At 46.6% G+C, this 13,563-nt stretch overlaps 1 protein-coding gene across 8 annotated transcripts in view; it reads left to right on the forward strand.

Moving 5' to 3' along the window:
* The window catches only part of LOC142050186 (urea transporter 2-like), a 300,623-nt gene extending 299,344 nt beyond the window's left edge, over positions 1-1,279 (forward strand). For all 8 annotated transcript variants that reach the window (XM_075078586.1, XM_075078583.1, XM_075078587.1 and 5 more), the window contains one exon: positions 573-1,279. In XM_075078586.1, coding sequence (XP_074934687.1) covers positions 573-842 — 270 coding nt within the window. In that variant the 3' untranslated portion in view covers positions 843-1,279. The remainder of the gene's footprint in view (positions 1-572) is intronic.
* Positions 1,280-13,563: the final 12,284 nt, after the last annotated feature.

Here is a 13,563-nt window from a genome sequence, read left to right on the forward strand (position 1 = left end):
GGAATAGTACTCTCAGTAAATGACTTCTACAAGACAGTGAGGGTAGGATTCAGCTCATTCATTAGAGAATTTTAATGTCCACATGAAAGCTGGGTGTCTTGATTTGCATTACAGTCAACAAAACTCTGGACACTCATTCGGTTGCTTCAATATTCATGCCAACTGCCATTCTGGCCAACAGCTGCATCTCCAAAAGGGCTGAGGTCTCCCATGTGGGATGCCTTATGTACGCCCATACATTTCCAATAACTAGATACCTCTGTGTGAGCATCTGAACTGACATTTGGTAGCAAAGAAGCTTCCCATCCTGCAGTGACCAGCAGGAACCTAGCTCACATGTAGCCACCACCATGTAGGCTCCTGCATCTGGGTGTCCTCCTCTGGATCCGAATGGGGGATCCTGTAGGGGGGTGGTTCAGGAAGGCATGTCCTGTGTCACATTGTCCTCAGGAAAGCGCAGGCTCTCCCAGCTTCTCAAATCCAAAAATTTAGCAACAGGCGGAAGTTAGAAAAGGGAACGTGTAAAAAGAGGTATCAAAGTGCACCTATCTGTCTGTCCTTTCCCCTCCCAGCTTGGGCTGCCACTCTGCACCTGGCCTTTCTGCTTCTCTGCACTTCTCTTTTTGCTGATAAATTCAGATGACCCAGCCATCTACAAAATCCCCCTCTGCAAAGTCACCTACCCGGAAGCCAACAGGATCTACTACCTGAGAATGAAGAGAAGAGCATCAGAGAGCAGGAGAGAAGAACAGAAACAAAAGGAGCAGAAACCCTCCTGCGACTCAAAAATAAGCACAGGAGGCACCCCTCTATGCACCCCCAAAAACCGCCATGCTTACTGATTTCAATTGTCAACGAATGTGCAGTTTTGGGGCAGTTTTTCAGATGCTAGCCAAAAACAAAATAGCCACAAACACCACTTTTGGCAGCAGTCTGAAGGCTATGGATTCAGCATCCCACGCTCCGGAGGAAACACAATTTGCCCTTGAGCTGAGCTTTCCAAAAAGCACTCAGGTAACAAAATAACACTGCCTTATCAATCCACATGCTGTTAATGTGAAAGTCACCTCTTATCAATAATAATTGTAAGAATAGGCAGAAGAATGTTAACACTGAGAAGAGGCTGTATTTAATTTCAGACATGTAATTTAAGAAAATAAATATGCTGAGAAGAACTTGATATCTAATCATAATAAATAATGTAAGAACTACTCCAAGAGCTGCACTTCAAATTAAGAACATGTATATTTGAAAGTGGAATAAACAGAGTGATTTCTTACCTTCTTGTATCTTGTCACTGTCTAACCCTCTTAATCCCTCTTAACAGCTACAACATACCCAGGTAAATTTTCTTACAGAGTGCATACAATTTTTGGTGCCTTCTCCTGATTCCTCATTAAGCAAAAAGACAAAGAAGGTATAAATATATATCCTTTAATCAGACTAGAAGAGTGACTAGCTAGCAATGATCAAACATTTTTCTTTTCCTTGCAACATTTTCTGTCTTACAAATACAAAATCTCTCTCCTGCTGAATGCAAAATAGCAGGTCTGAATCTCTACATGCATCCAGTGGGAAACAGGAAAACTTCATGTAAAGAATGAGATAAAGATTTTCTGCTGGTGGCAGTTGCTGCAGTTCTTTCTCTCCTTTTGCCATGGGAGCAGTTCCCTTGCATTAAGCCAAAAGCAATGAACAAGTCAAAAGCTCCCCTTGATGTTTGTTGGGTGTCAGACTGGGATCTTCTCACGGGCCTTTAGTGTCTGGCTTATCCCAGAGAAACCTCACAAGGCATCATCAGAGTTAGTCATAGGAAGCTGAGGATACTCCTGTCAATGTTCTCCCCAGGGAATGGTTTCTGATGGGCATAAGGTGCAAAGAAGACACTGCCACTTTATGCCTTTCCAAGAGTTACAATGGGGAAGGACCAATTGCCCTAAAGCAGACTTTTCTTGGGAACCTTTTCCAAAACCTCTGCAAAAGAAGCCGGTCAGAAAAGCTTCCTTGTTCTAAAGTTCTTTCACATGATCAGTTTAAAATCACAGGCCCAAAGGGTTGAAGACTTAAAATGCAAAAAGACTATGCAACCACAAACATCCAGATCAGATGCTGTCCTTTCTGCCTCTTGACATGGGGCTGTTTTGCAGATTCATTTGAGGGTCTCTGAGCAGGTAGGAACCCAGCTCTCACCAGTACATGGACCTTTTTAAAAAGTGAGCCTGGGTGTTGCTCATGGGACCACTTGTGCGAAAGACCAGGAGCACCAGCAACTGCCAACTACTCTAAACACCTCCTACAAGGAGCATCCAAAATTGAAATCAGCCTGGGAGACAAAAATATGGTGCAATATAACTATGTTGAGATACTTTTTAAATAGGTTAGGCCATTCCAGGCTTTAGTAAAATTTAGGTCCTACTTCCTCCCCTATCTGGGCGAGACAGATTTGAGATTCCACCTGGCAGGACAGCCTCACACATGCCAATAAGTCCAAATTTCAGTAGCCAAGATAATTCTGTCATTGAACATTAGGGATCCAGTAAGTTTCACAGCTGTTATAAACTGTTCCGCCCTCAGACTTGAGCACCTGTGTTAAACGTCTGTCCTCTATCTTTCTGACTGGAAAGTGCCCGGCGGAGAAGGCCCTGGGGGTGCTGGCTGACAGCCGGCTGGGCATGAGCCAGCAGTGCCCGGGTGCCCAAGGAGGCCACCAGCCCCCGGGCTTGTGTCAGCACTGGTGTGGCCAGCAGGAGCCGGGCAGGGATGGGGCCCCCGTGCTCGGCCCTGGGGAGGCCCCACCTCGAATGCTGGGCTCAGGTTTGGGCCCCTCGGGACAAGAAGGCCCTCGAGGGGCTGGAGTGTGTCCAGAGAAGGGCAGCGGGGCTGGGGCAGGGTCTGGAGCACAAGTGTGCTGGGGGGCGGCTGGGGGAGCTGGGGGGGTTTAGCCTGGAGAAGAGGGGGCTGAGGGGAGCCCTTCTCGCTCTCTGCAGCTGCCTGAGAGGGGCTGGAGTGAGGGGGGGGCTGGTCTCTGCTCCCAAGTCACCAGGGACAGGACGAGAGGGAACGGCCTCAAGCTGCGTCAGGGGAGGTTTAGGTTGGAGATGAGGGGAAATGCCTTCCCTGCCAGAGGGGTCAGGCCCTGGCACATGCTGCCCAGGGAGGTGGGGGAGTCACCGTCCCTGGGGGGATTCAAAGGACGTGTAGACGTGGCCCTTGGGGACATGGTTTAGGAGGCCTGGGGGTGTTGGGTTGGGGGTTGGACTTGACAATCCTAGAGGTCTTCTCCAACCTTAATGATTCCGTGATTCTATGATTTTACGATTCTATGATCTTAGACCTCAGGCTAACCTCTGAACCTGTCCTTAAAAGTGCCCTCCAGGAAAGTACTGAGAGAGTGAGCTGACGTTCCCACATGCCACAAGTCTTCTTGGAGTTTAACAAAAGACCAAGAATCCCAGCAGTCTCCCTGACACCTTAGCCATGAGACTTTTTTGCCCCAGGGCAAACTAAGAGGGGTGGAACTGACCACAGCTCGATATTTGGCCTATCTATATTAGAGGGAGGAAGACCTAACAGATGTACAACTGCAGCAAGCAGGAAAGCAAACACACTATAGAGGTCAAAACCTCCCATGAAAATCCCAGCAGCCTCCCAGAGATGCTGAGCTCTGACAAGCATAAGGAGCCCAGAGGCACAGGTGTGTTTCTGTAACACAAGAGCAAGAGATAAGAACCTCTAATTTAGGAGAAATATATTGTCTGCAAAAAGCAACTGTGACCCAGGCATTGCACAAAGGCAGTTAATACTTAAAGCTATCACAGAGGACCGCTGCAAATGGATCTACCATCCCAGCCAGTGTTAAAGTGTGTTTGTAAGCTGCTTGCGCAGCTGCTAAATCCTGCATGGTGACTCCAGAAAAAGCAGAGACACCATCAGAAAAGGTGTCAGCAGGCAGGGAAGAAAGTGGAGAGCCACAGGAGAACAGGCTGCCAAGTTGCCCTTTGAGCCATGATGCCTGCAAAACGACGTTAGTGAAAAAGCAGTCTCATCAGGCCACTACAGACTGCAAGATCAAGGATATCCCAGTGCTATTGCTGTGGTAGAGAAACAAAGAAAGCCAGAATAACACATGTGGTGATATATAGCTGCCTGAACACCTTCCCTCTATAGTAGTCAATGAAATATAAAGCCCATGCAAACTAGCATGACCTGTTCATTTGCTCTGCACCGTTTAATTTAGCCCGTACACAAATCCAGCATCAGAGATAGCAGCAACACAAAGTTACAAAAATACTATAATAGAGTCAGCTAAAATAATGCTAGAATGATATTTTTAAAGAAAAACCTCAACTGTGGTTAGTTATGTCAAGCATATTATTTGTTTTCTTAAAAATAAGAGTGAAGTCCAAGCACAATATGGCTATTGGAAAGAATTTGTCATATAAGAGCCATTGCAGACATTAATTCCTCAGCCACAAGCAAATCCATCCTGAAAGCAATTAGTAAAGCAATCTCTAGAGCTGAAGCCACCCATAAAAAATAGGGTATAAACAGCTTTATTAAGCCTCTAGCTAATCAAAAGCTTTGAGTGACTATAGCCAGTCCTAATACATCTTGAAAACAGCCAAGACAAATCAAGTGTCTCCTGGAAGGGAGCATTAGACAATAAAAGCACTAACTGAAGTTATCAATGGTAGCCCCAACAGCTTGCTATCTATTGAGTTCTTTAAAAAATTTTCATTAAGGGAAAGAAAATGTACAGTTTTCAATGGAACTAATAATTTGTAGACAGTTCCCAGAGATCTAACATAAAACAAATATTGCCATTAAAAAAAAAAAAAAAAAACAAAAAAAAAAAAACAAAACTAAAACTAAAATCCTCTACTATAGTTTGAGCAGTCACTCCATCCAGCTCACCTCCACAGAGAATGAAATAAGTATTGCTGTACAAATCAACGCCTAGCCTAGCAGTTGCGTACATAAAACCCACCTCCTGAACATTTGCCTTCAAAATCTGAATGGCAGTGGCAGATAGGAGCAGACTAAGCAACAGGAAGGAATTGCAAGGGACCTCACCAGTAAGCAAACACCATCTATCCTGTTATAACTGGAGTCCAATGTGAAAACAGCACCCATACTATGTGGTTTGAAGAAAAATGCTTACTTTATTGCTCCAAATGTCATTTTTCTTACTCTCCTACTTGCTCCTTGCCCTCCAAAGAAAAAAACAAAAACAACCCACAAATAAAAACCAGGACAAATTTGAGAGGACTTTCTCTTCCCACAAAGACATTGGTGCTTCTGTTGATAAGATCAGCCACAGAAGCTCTTACAGGAAAAGCTGAGGCAAGTGCTTTTAATGCCCAAACTGTCCTGGCTTGGGTACTGATGACTCCAGAATGACTTCCCTGTTAATCACTCTTCATGAACAATCAGCAAAGCTGGAATGGGGAGGGGAGGGATCTGCCTTCTCAGTGGATATTATTTGTAGCAGAGGTCAGAGCCATGATGCCATCCACACTGGAGCATCCTAGTTGCTGGAGCATGACATTTACTACTGATTCTTTCACGTGATGACCATTTTTGAGACCCAACAACCCCCTCACATACAACTGGGGTCCAGAGCAGACAGAAACAGCAGTACAGAGGGAGGCCACTACAGGAGATGGTGACACCTTTCAGCCCAGGGAGGACACCTATAGCTGTAGGGCTGGAAAACCTGCTTTCAACCAGTGATGGAGTGAAGCAGCTGCAGCTCTGTATAGGAGGCGAGAGCCAGGCAAAGGGCAATGGGTTAAAATCTGCTGCCAGAGCAGGTTTCTTTACTTGCCTCCACTCTCAACTTCCTGAGCTGCTCTGCAGCAGAGCCTGGGCCCTTCTGTCCCTGCTCCATTTAATACCGCTGTGATTTTAAAATAAGTATTGTCATTTTTTCAGCCCCTCTGTAATGTCAACACTTCTTCTTCCCATACATGCAACTACAGACTGGTGTCTCTGTGCAAATAGGGGTGTAAAGTTGTCCAACAGGGAGGGCAAAGGCCCCCCTCCCAAATCTTAGGCAGCCTGTGTGTGGAGCCAGCCAGCACCCTGTCAGCCGCCAGCAAATATCAGGAAGGGCTTTATGCTCCCGAGGGGTACTCCAGCAACACAGGGCCTCACCACAAGCTGAAAAACCCAAAACTTTACAACATGTCCAAATAAGATAAGCCCCTAAAATTTCCAGCTGCTGGGAAGCTGCTCTGTGCTTCATCCATGCCAGATATTGCTAGTCTACAGTGATAGACGCATTCCCCAGCACTGCAGACTGGCTCGGGTTTTTGTAGATCACGTTTGCCAGGGTTACAGAAATACCACCACTCTGACAGTGAGATCTGTTTGCCAAACACTGTCCCCTTGCTCCCCTTTCAACAGAAGTGTGCGTTTTAAATTGGAAGATGGAAGGAGTTCAAACAGGAAACAAGCCCTTGATTGCAGTTGATTTTACAGTTCTCAGGGGGTCTTTTACAAACTTCTGCAGCTGTTGCCACAGCTGGAATTCACACATCCCAGTGGTGGGATAAGAAGACCAGGGATAGCTCTGTGGGAAGTAAAGATTTCTTCTACCATATTCTCCCTGGGAATGACTCTGGGCATCTCTGACTGCAGCTCAGCATCTCCTGAGTGCATTCAATTACCTCGGTGCCTTTAGTAGCTTAAGTTGTCATGGAGCTGCATCCTCACACCCTTCTCCAGGGACAGCACTTTGCTTATGTAGTTGAGGCAGACCCAACCCCATGCTCCCAAAATGTGCAGCTTCACTCAGCGCAGCAGGGTTGAAGCACCAAGTACAAGTGGGAGCCCTTCCAAAAACATCCAATGACCCCACCTACACAAAATACACAGGGATTCAGGCTGCTTAGCATATCTCACCAGCTGCAAATCAAATTGTGCTGCGTACTGAATTGCAAAAGGCAAAGACAGAGGGACAGAGACATCCTTGACCTGTGCAACTCTGGTGATCTGGAGTCTTTTTTCCCCCTTGCTTCAGGGCACCCCAGCCGTACCTGACCCCACCTCTCCACACTTCCCTCATTTCAATTGAGTGCTGACAGATCCATTGCTCTGTCATCCACAAACCTCTGCTCTGCAAAACCGCTCAACCAGAATCCAGGCAGTAACTTCCTGGCTTTGGAGAAATCCAGAAAGGCAAAGATGGTGACAAACTATCAGCAAGTGATGGTTTCCTACCGTAGCTGAGTGAGTTTATTGCACTTGTGTAAATTAAAACCTGTTTAGGGCATTTTCCATTCCCAGAAATTGAGTTTTCCAACAGATATAATTTTTTTTCCTTTTGTCTACTACAAAATATGCGTCTTCACTTCCAATGGATTTGTCTGCTTGTGTGTGTACATGAAAATGCTGCTCTGTAGTAATGCTTGCAAAATCCCATAAGCAACTACAACCACTGTAACTCTACCTCCATCCATTGCACTGATCATTAATTTTCAGTTGTTCCTGCTGTCTGCTGGTTCATTTCTGGATGCTACCAGTCTTCTTTCCCTTGTTGATCAGAGCTGCAGGTACAGCGCCTTCCACTTCTATTAAGACCTACTTAGCGAGAAAATAGTACACATTGGGATTTATATGCTGACAGAGTTTTTTGTTGGAACTGTTATAGTACTCTGCTTTTTGCTAAGACCTAACACATTCTTCTCCTACACTGTATAGGTTTGTAAGAATGGATTATTTCCTTGAAAGCAGGCAAGCCTGGGTGAGACTCACACCCCCACCACCAGGGCAAAGGATGGGGAAAGGATATGAAACGCCACCAAGCTGAGATTAGATGTAGGGAAGTTAAGTGAACTGACTCTCAAATTGCAAAAGTGGATGAAGCAGCAGAAGAAAACACCTTGTCTTGAGTCATAAAAATTAAGCAAATCTGGCCAGCTTTGTCATTCTCATGGGGATCCTGCTGTCTTGAGGAAGGCCTGGAAAATGAGCCCCTTTACATTTGGGCTTTTCCCTGGAGCCAGGAGAACAGGGTAGGCTTTTGAAAGTGGAATTCAGGGTTGTTTGAGCTGTAATTTCCCCTCCAGTCCTGAAATACAGCTATACAATTAACTTCAGGCTTCCAAAACTCTCTAGAATTTCAGAATGTTTCAATACAGCTGACCCAGTCTACAAAGCTACAGATGACGAGAAAACCAAACAGCCTTGAGGTTCAGACCCATGGCATGAAGCAAAGAGCTTTTCTCACTACCGGCTCCTGGGTGCCACGGCAAAGAAGCAAACAGGATTGTGCCAAGAGCCAGGCAGAACTGGTACTCTGTCCTCCAGAACAGATGCACAAAACAGGGAGAGAAGAGAAGATGTAAAGGTGTCTGAAGCTGAAGATAACCATACCAGAGGCCAGTGTCTTCCAGTGTACATTATCTGGGGACCCAGTTTGCCATAGAAAGCAATTGGAGCTACCATCATGATGGTGAAAAGAATGATTGCCAGTGGAGGTCCCATGGGTGTTTGCGGCTCAGTCTCATTTCCGTAAGCATCCAGGCCAGCCTAGAGAAACACCCATGGCTGATAAGAAAAGTGATAGTGCTGCCTGGAAAAAGGGCAAGGAACGCAAAATCGAACAAGGGGAAACAGCTGGATGAATGCATTTGGCTTTTATTTGACCTGCCTTTCATTGGGTTTCACGAGATATATGACTACCTGATCTTTCTTGAGGTCTCTGAGACATTTCTGTGCTGGACACCACAGCCACCTCTACACTACTGAATGGAATGGTGCTGGGTGGCAGCTCATCAGCTCATCATCACCTAAATGGGGAACCACCAGCAAAGTCTTTGCAATGTATTGGCCTTGGCCAACTTGCTCACTTCCAAGCAATTCTTCACTCTCACTAGCAGCAAAGTTTTAAACAAATATATTGAAAAATCTGCAACTAAAAGATGAGTTTTCTAACCCAGCACTGCTGTATTCAGAGCATCAACCTACACAAAGAGAGTCTGAACCTTCGCCTGAAGTTGGCACCTATTTGCTATGACAACGCAGAGCTTTTTTACACCATACTCTAGCCACAAGACATCTACAATCTGCTCTTCACAAATTCCTGCCCCAGTCCTATCCCAGGAGACAGACACTATTGCTGTTCATCAATAAATGCATTTCCAGATAGCAGCTATGCATTCTTGCAGCTGCATGGACTGAGAAGGTGAGTCCTGAGAGCACATCAAGTTGGTCAGGAAGGACAGTGGGTCCCCAGAGCTGGTGGGCAGAGGAGGGAAATGATGTGTGAACATTAGGAGAAGTGTTTATTTTGGGAGCATACATCAGCAGCAGTATACAGAGCCTTACACAAGCCCAGAGCATGAGGAGTTTTGACTGTCCCAGCAGGGAACTGCTGTTTATGAGCCCTATAAAAATTGTACATCTGAATATTTGCTCTTATTTCCATAACTGTGCATGTGGCTGTGCTGGACACATACCACGAGAGGGAGCCGGACACCAGAGCCAGAGAGCACTCCTCTCCAGCTGTCCCGATAGCCACTCACTAAACACTATGCAGTTGTCCCACAGAGGGATGTCAAACAGCAGGTTTCTCTAGAGAATCTTTACAGGCCAAAAGGAAGAGTTAGAAGCTGCCCATACCAGCTTCGCTTTTGGTCCACTCTGTATAAACTCAAAACTATTTCTTTCAGCAAACAGGTGCAAGATTGTGACAGACCCCTTGATGCTCTGTGCTGAAACAGATTTTTCCACTACATATTTGCTCATAAAAACAAGATGTTGAAAAGCAACATGGCCACAGATGTTGATGGGAACAGATTTGCTGATGTTGCTCCTCCAGGCACCCTGCATCTGGGACAGGTCAGTCCTTACCCGGCCAGAGTATCTGCCTCCTCAGCCAGGACATGGGCTGAGCATCACTCTCCCTCAATACACTGTGTGGTTATCTCTCCCTCCGGCCATAGTTCCATTTCCATTGCCGCCTCTCCACACCCTCCAGAAAAACCACATATTGGGAAAAATTCTAGAAGTGAAACAGTAGGTTTGGTCATAGCTATCATTACAGCAGGAGGCTGGACCAGATGTGCTGCAGGTAAGGTCCCTTACCCTACTGGAGCAGCTTTGGAGCATCACCTGGTTTTGACTCTCCCATATCACCCTCATAGGCAAGTTAATGAAGTATGGGCTAGATAAGTGGACAGCAAGTTGGATTGAAAACTGGCTGAATGGTTGGGCTCAGAGAGTTCTAATAAGTGGCACAAATTCCAGCTAGAAACTACTTATTATTGGTGTACCCAGGGGTTATACTGGGGCCAAAACTTAACGATTAAACGATTTAATTAATGACCAGGGTGAGGGGATAGGTTGGACCCTGAGCAAATTTGGGGAAGATACAAAACTGGGAGTGGTGTCTGTTACACCACAGGGTTGTGCTGCCATCCAGAGGGTCCTCAACAGGCTGGAAAAACGGGCTGACGAGAACCTCATGAAGTTCAACAAGAAGTGCAGAGTCCTACATCTGGGGAGGAATAATTCCATGTTCCAGTACATGCTGGGGGACACCCAGCTAGAAGAAAGCTTGGCAGAAAAAGCTCTGGGGATCCTGGTGGCCACTGAGTTGACCATGATCCAGCAATGAGCCCTTGCAGCAAGGAAGGCCAACAGCCTCCTTTGCTGCATTAGAAGGAGCTTTGCCAGCCGGTCAAGTGAGGTGATCCTTCCCGTTGACTCAGCACGGGTGAGACACGTCTGGGGTATAAGTGTCCAGTTTTGGGCTCCCCAGCACAGCAGAAACAGTGACATACAAAGCAAGTCCAACAAAGGGCCACAAATGTGGTTAAAGGACTGGAGCACCTGTCATACAAGCAGAGGCTGACAGAGCTGGGACTGTTCAGCCTGGGGAACTGAAGGCTTGGGGGGATCTTATCTATGTGTACAAATGTCTGTGGGGGGAGATTAAAGAAGACAGAGCCAGACTTTTCTCAGTGGTGCCCAGTGGCAGAAGCTCAGCTCCTGGGAGTGATTTCCCCACCAATGAGGAACAACAAGGAGTCCACAAATGTTGGCTACATTTCACACATCCACAGCCCAACCCAGCAAAAGCAGACCAGGACTTGAGTTTCAGCAATCTGCAGAGCTCCATACATCGTTTTAAGTAATTTTAAAGCACCTGTTGGAATCCAAGAGCTGATGCAGCTCCCTGTGCAGACCTAATCCCTGCAGTGCAACCTGAGCCGAGGAGCAGAGCCAAGAACAGCAGTTTAATAGCAATCTGCTACCAGTAGTTTTCAATGCACCTCTTGAAGGCCACTGAGCCTTGAGGGAGGTATGGAGACAGAGCGTGTGAAGCTGGATTAGGGCCATTAGAGTCTTTCCTGGCAGAGCTGACGAGTTCAAGCACTGTACCCAACAAGACAGCTCCTGCGTGGCGAGCTAACACAGTCAGGGATCATTCAGGCATTTCTCTAGGACAGCTCAGGTACTAAGCCTGCTTGGGATCCAACCACCATGGACCATCTGACCATGTCAACCATTGGGTTCAGTCCAAGGGGCGTTCTTAGACCCACCTTCCCACAGAGCACATCAGGCAGCAGAAACACATCAACCAGCTTCACCAGCAGAGAACTGATGAGTTGAGCCATAGATTCAGCCCTCCTAAATCACACAGGACTTAGGTGCTAGATGGAAACCCAGGCTGCCTTGTCCTCAGCACCAAAGGGTCTTCACACATGCCTAAAACCAAGTGGCAACTTGTTAGTCACCTGTGTTACCTGCATGCTCATTTTGCTCATCATTGCACAGTTACCCAGAGCTCACCTAGAGCTGGTGGCCCAGTCTAGGCAGACGGTACCTGACAGCTACATAACAGGCACATGCCACATCCTGATCCCTTTGACAAGGAATGGCCATCTGCTGTTTTAGTCTTCCCACCTTGAATGTCAAGCCCAAAACACAGGAGTAGGTACTCACGCCCTTGAGTGCCCAGCACTGGAGGTTAGCAATAGGCACCTGACTTGGCATGGATTGAATTACACCTGGGAGGTTTGGTATTCATTCCCACCCTTCTGCACTACTCTTGCAGGGAATCTCACTCCTCAGGCAATGAGGAGTTGGCTGTCTAAGGCACACAGCCATGGGCAGGTGTTCCTGCACCTGACTTCAGCACCCAATCTGGGATCTGGCCCAGACCTTTTCAGAAGGTAATTGTTGGAAAGTTAGGGATTCCCTAAGGCAGTTGCTGCGTAGTTAAACCCTCCCCATAGTTGGCTGCACCTATGATCCCGTGAACCCATCACATGGCAGTGGAGATCATCACTGCTCTGCCTCTAGTTCACAGAGCAGGCTGCTGCCAGGGACCTCATTCCCACGTAGGCATCGTCAGACTGTGATCCTGTTACTTATTAACTGGCTTTTTAATAAGCTAAACAAACCATCGCTCCAAGACATCCATCACAGACCTGCAATCCGGTGGCTTTTTTCTGAATCGCCTCCAACATACCAACCACCTTTTTAAAGCACCAGAATTGGACAGGGCAGTCTCAAATCTGGTGCCCTGGAGGGGGAAAGCAGAGCCACAGTATTGCTCTGCAGATGGAGACAGCACAGCATGACAGTGAATCCTGCCTGCACCCTGCGCTGCACCCCTTTCACAGAGAGCATAAAAGATGCTGGTTTAAATTACAATGAGGCTGGTGTCTGTTTGATGGGAAGAAGCCTTGCTCATGCAGCAATACTAAGCTGGCAACTGCTATCAGAAACCTTACTCTTAGGGGAGGAAGAAAAGAATGCAGTCTCCTGTTGAAAACATCTCCATCAAAAGACAGGTACCCTGGGAATACACACAGTGAGAATAACATCACTCCAGCTCCGGTAGATGCTGAGGTTGTTTCCACGGGGCTGGAGGAAGCGAGGTCATAAAGCTACGTGGGTTCTGGTTCAACAGTGAACCATTCGCTCCAGCACTCAGGTGAAATTGCAGAGTTGTTTCTCTAAGCCATCACTGTAAAAAAGTCCTAAAGCAAATTAAACTGTGGTTTAAATTAGCCTAACAGGTTCCTTAAGTTCACTAGCTTTTTCTGTGACCTTTCTCCTATAATTCACTCTCTCAAGACTTCCCTCTCCAGCCTCTTTTCTGCCTTTCACAGTGATTTCACAGCCTTATAAACCTCTCAAATATGCCACACTTCCGATACTCCAGATTCCTCCAGCAAACCAGGGATGCCAGAATACAAAAAGAAGGAAAAATAATCCTTGAATTTCTCAAATAACTGATAAAAGAAAAATTAAATAACAGAAGGTGACAGGGTCCTTTGCTCCAGTGTGTTAACAGAATAGTGCCTCCAAAAACTACCCAGGTACAGGAAGACTCAACAGGCTGCTGAACGCAACGCACTGTGATGCACACTCCCAGATCAGTGTTTTGATAGGGAATGATGCTCAGCTGTCTTGGATAAGGAGGAGGTCGAGCTCAGAGAGTTACTTAAAAAACAAAACAAAAAGAAAAAGCAAACCAGCAAGGAAGAGGACATTTAGGGAGGCTGTTGGCGAAAGACCAAGGACAGAGCAAGAGGAAAGGTG

Source organism: Phalacrocorax aristotelis, chromosome Z, assembly GCF_949628215.1.
Source record: "Phalacrocorax aristotelis chromosome Z, bGulAri2.1, whole genome shotgun sequence".
Lineage (NCBI taxonomy): Eukaryota > Metazoa > Chordata > Aves > Suliformes > Phalacrocoracidae > Phalacrocorax > Phalacrocorax aristotelis.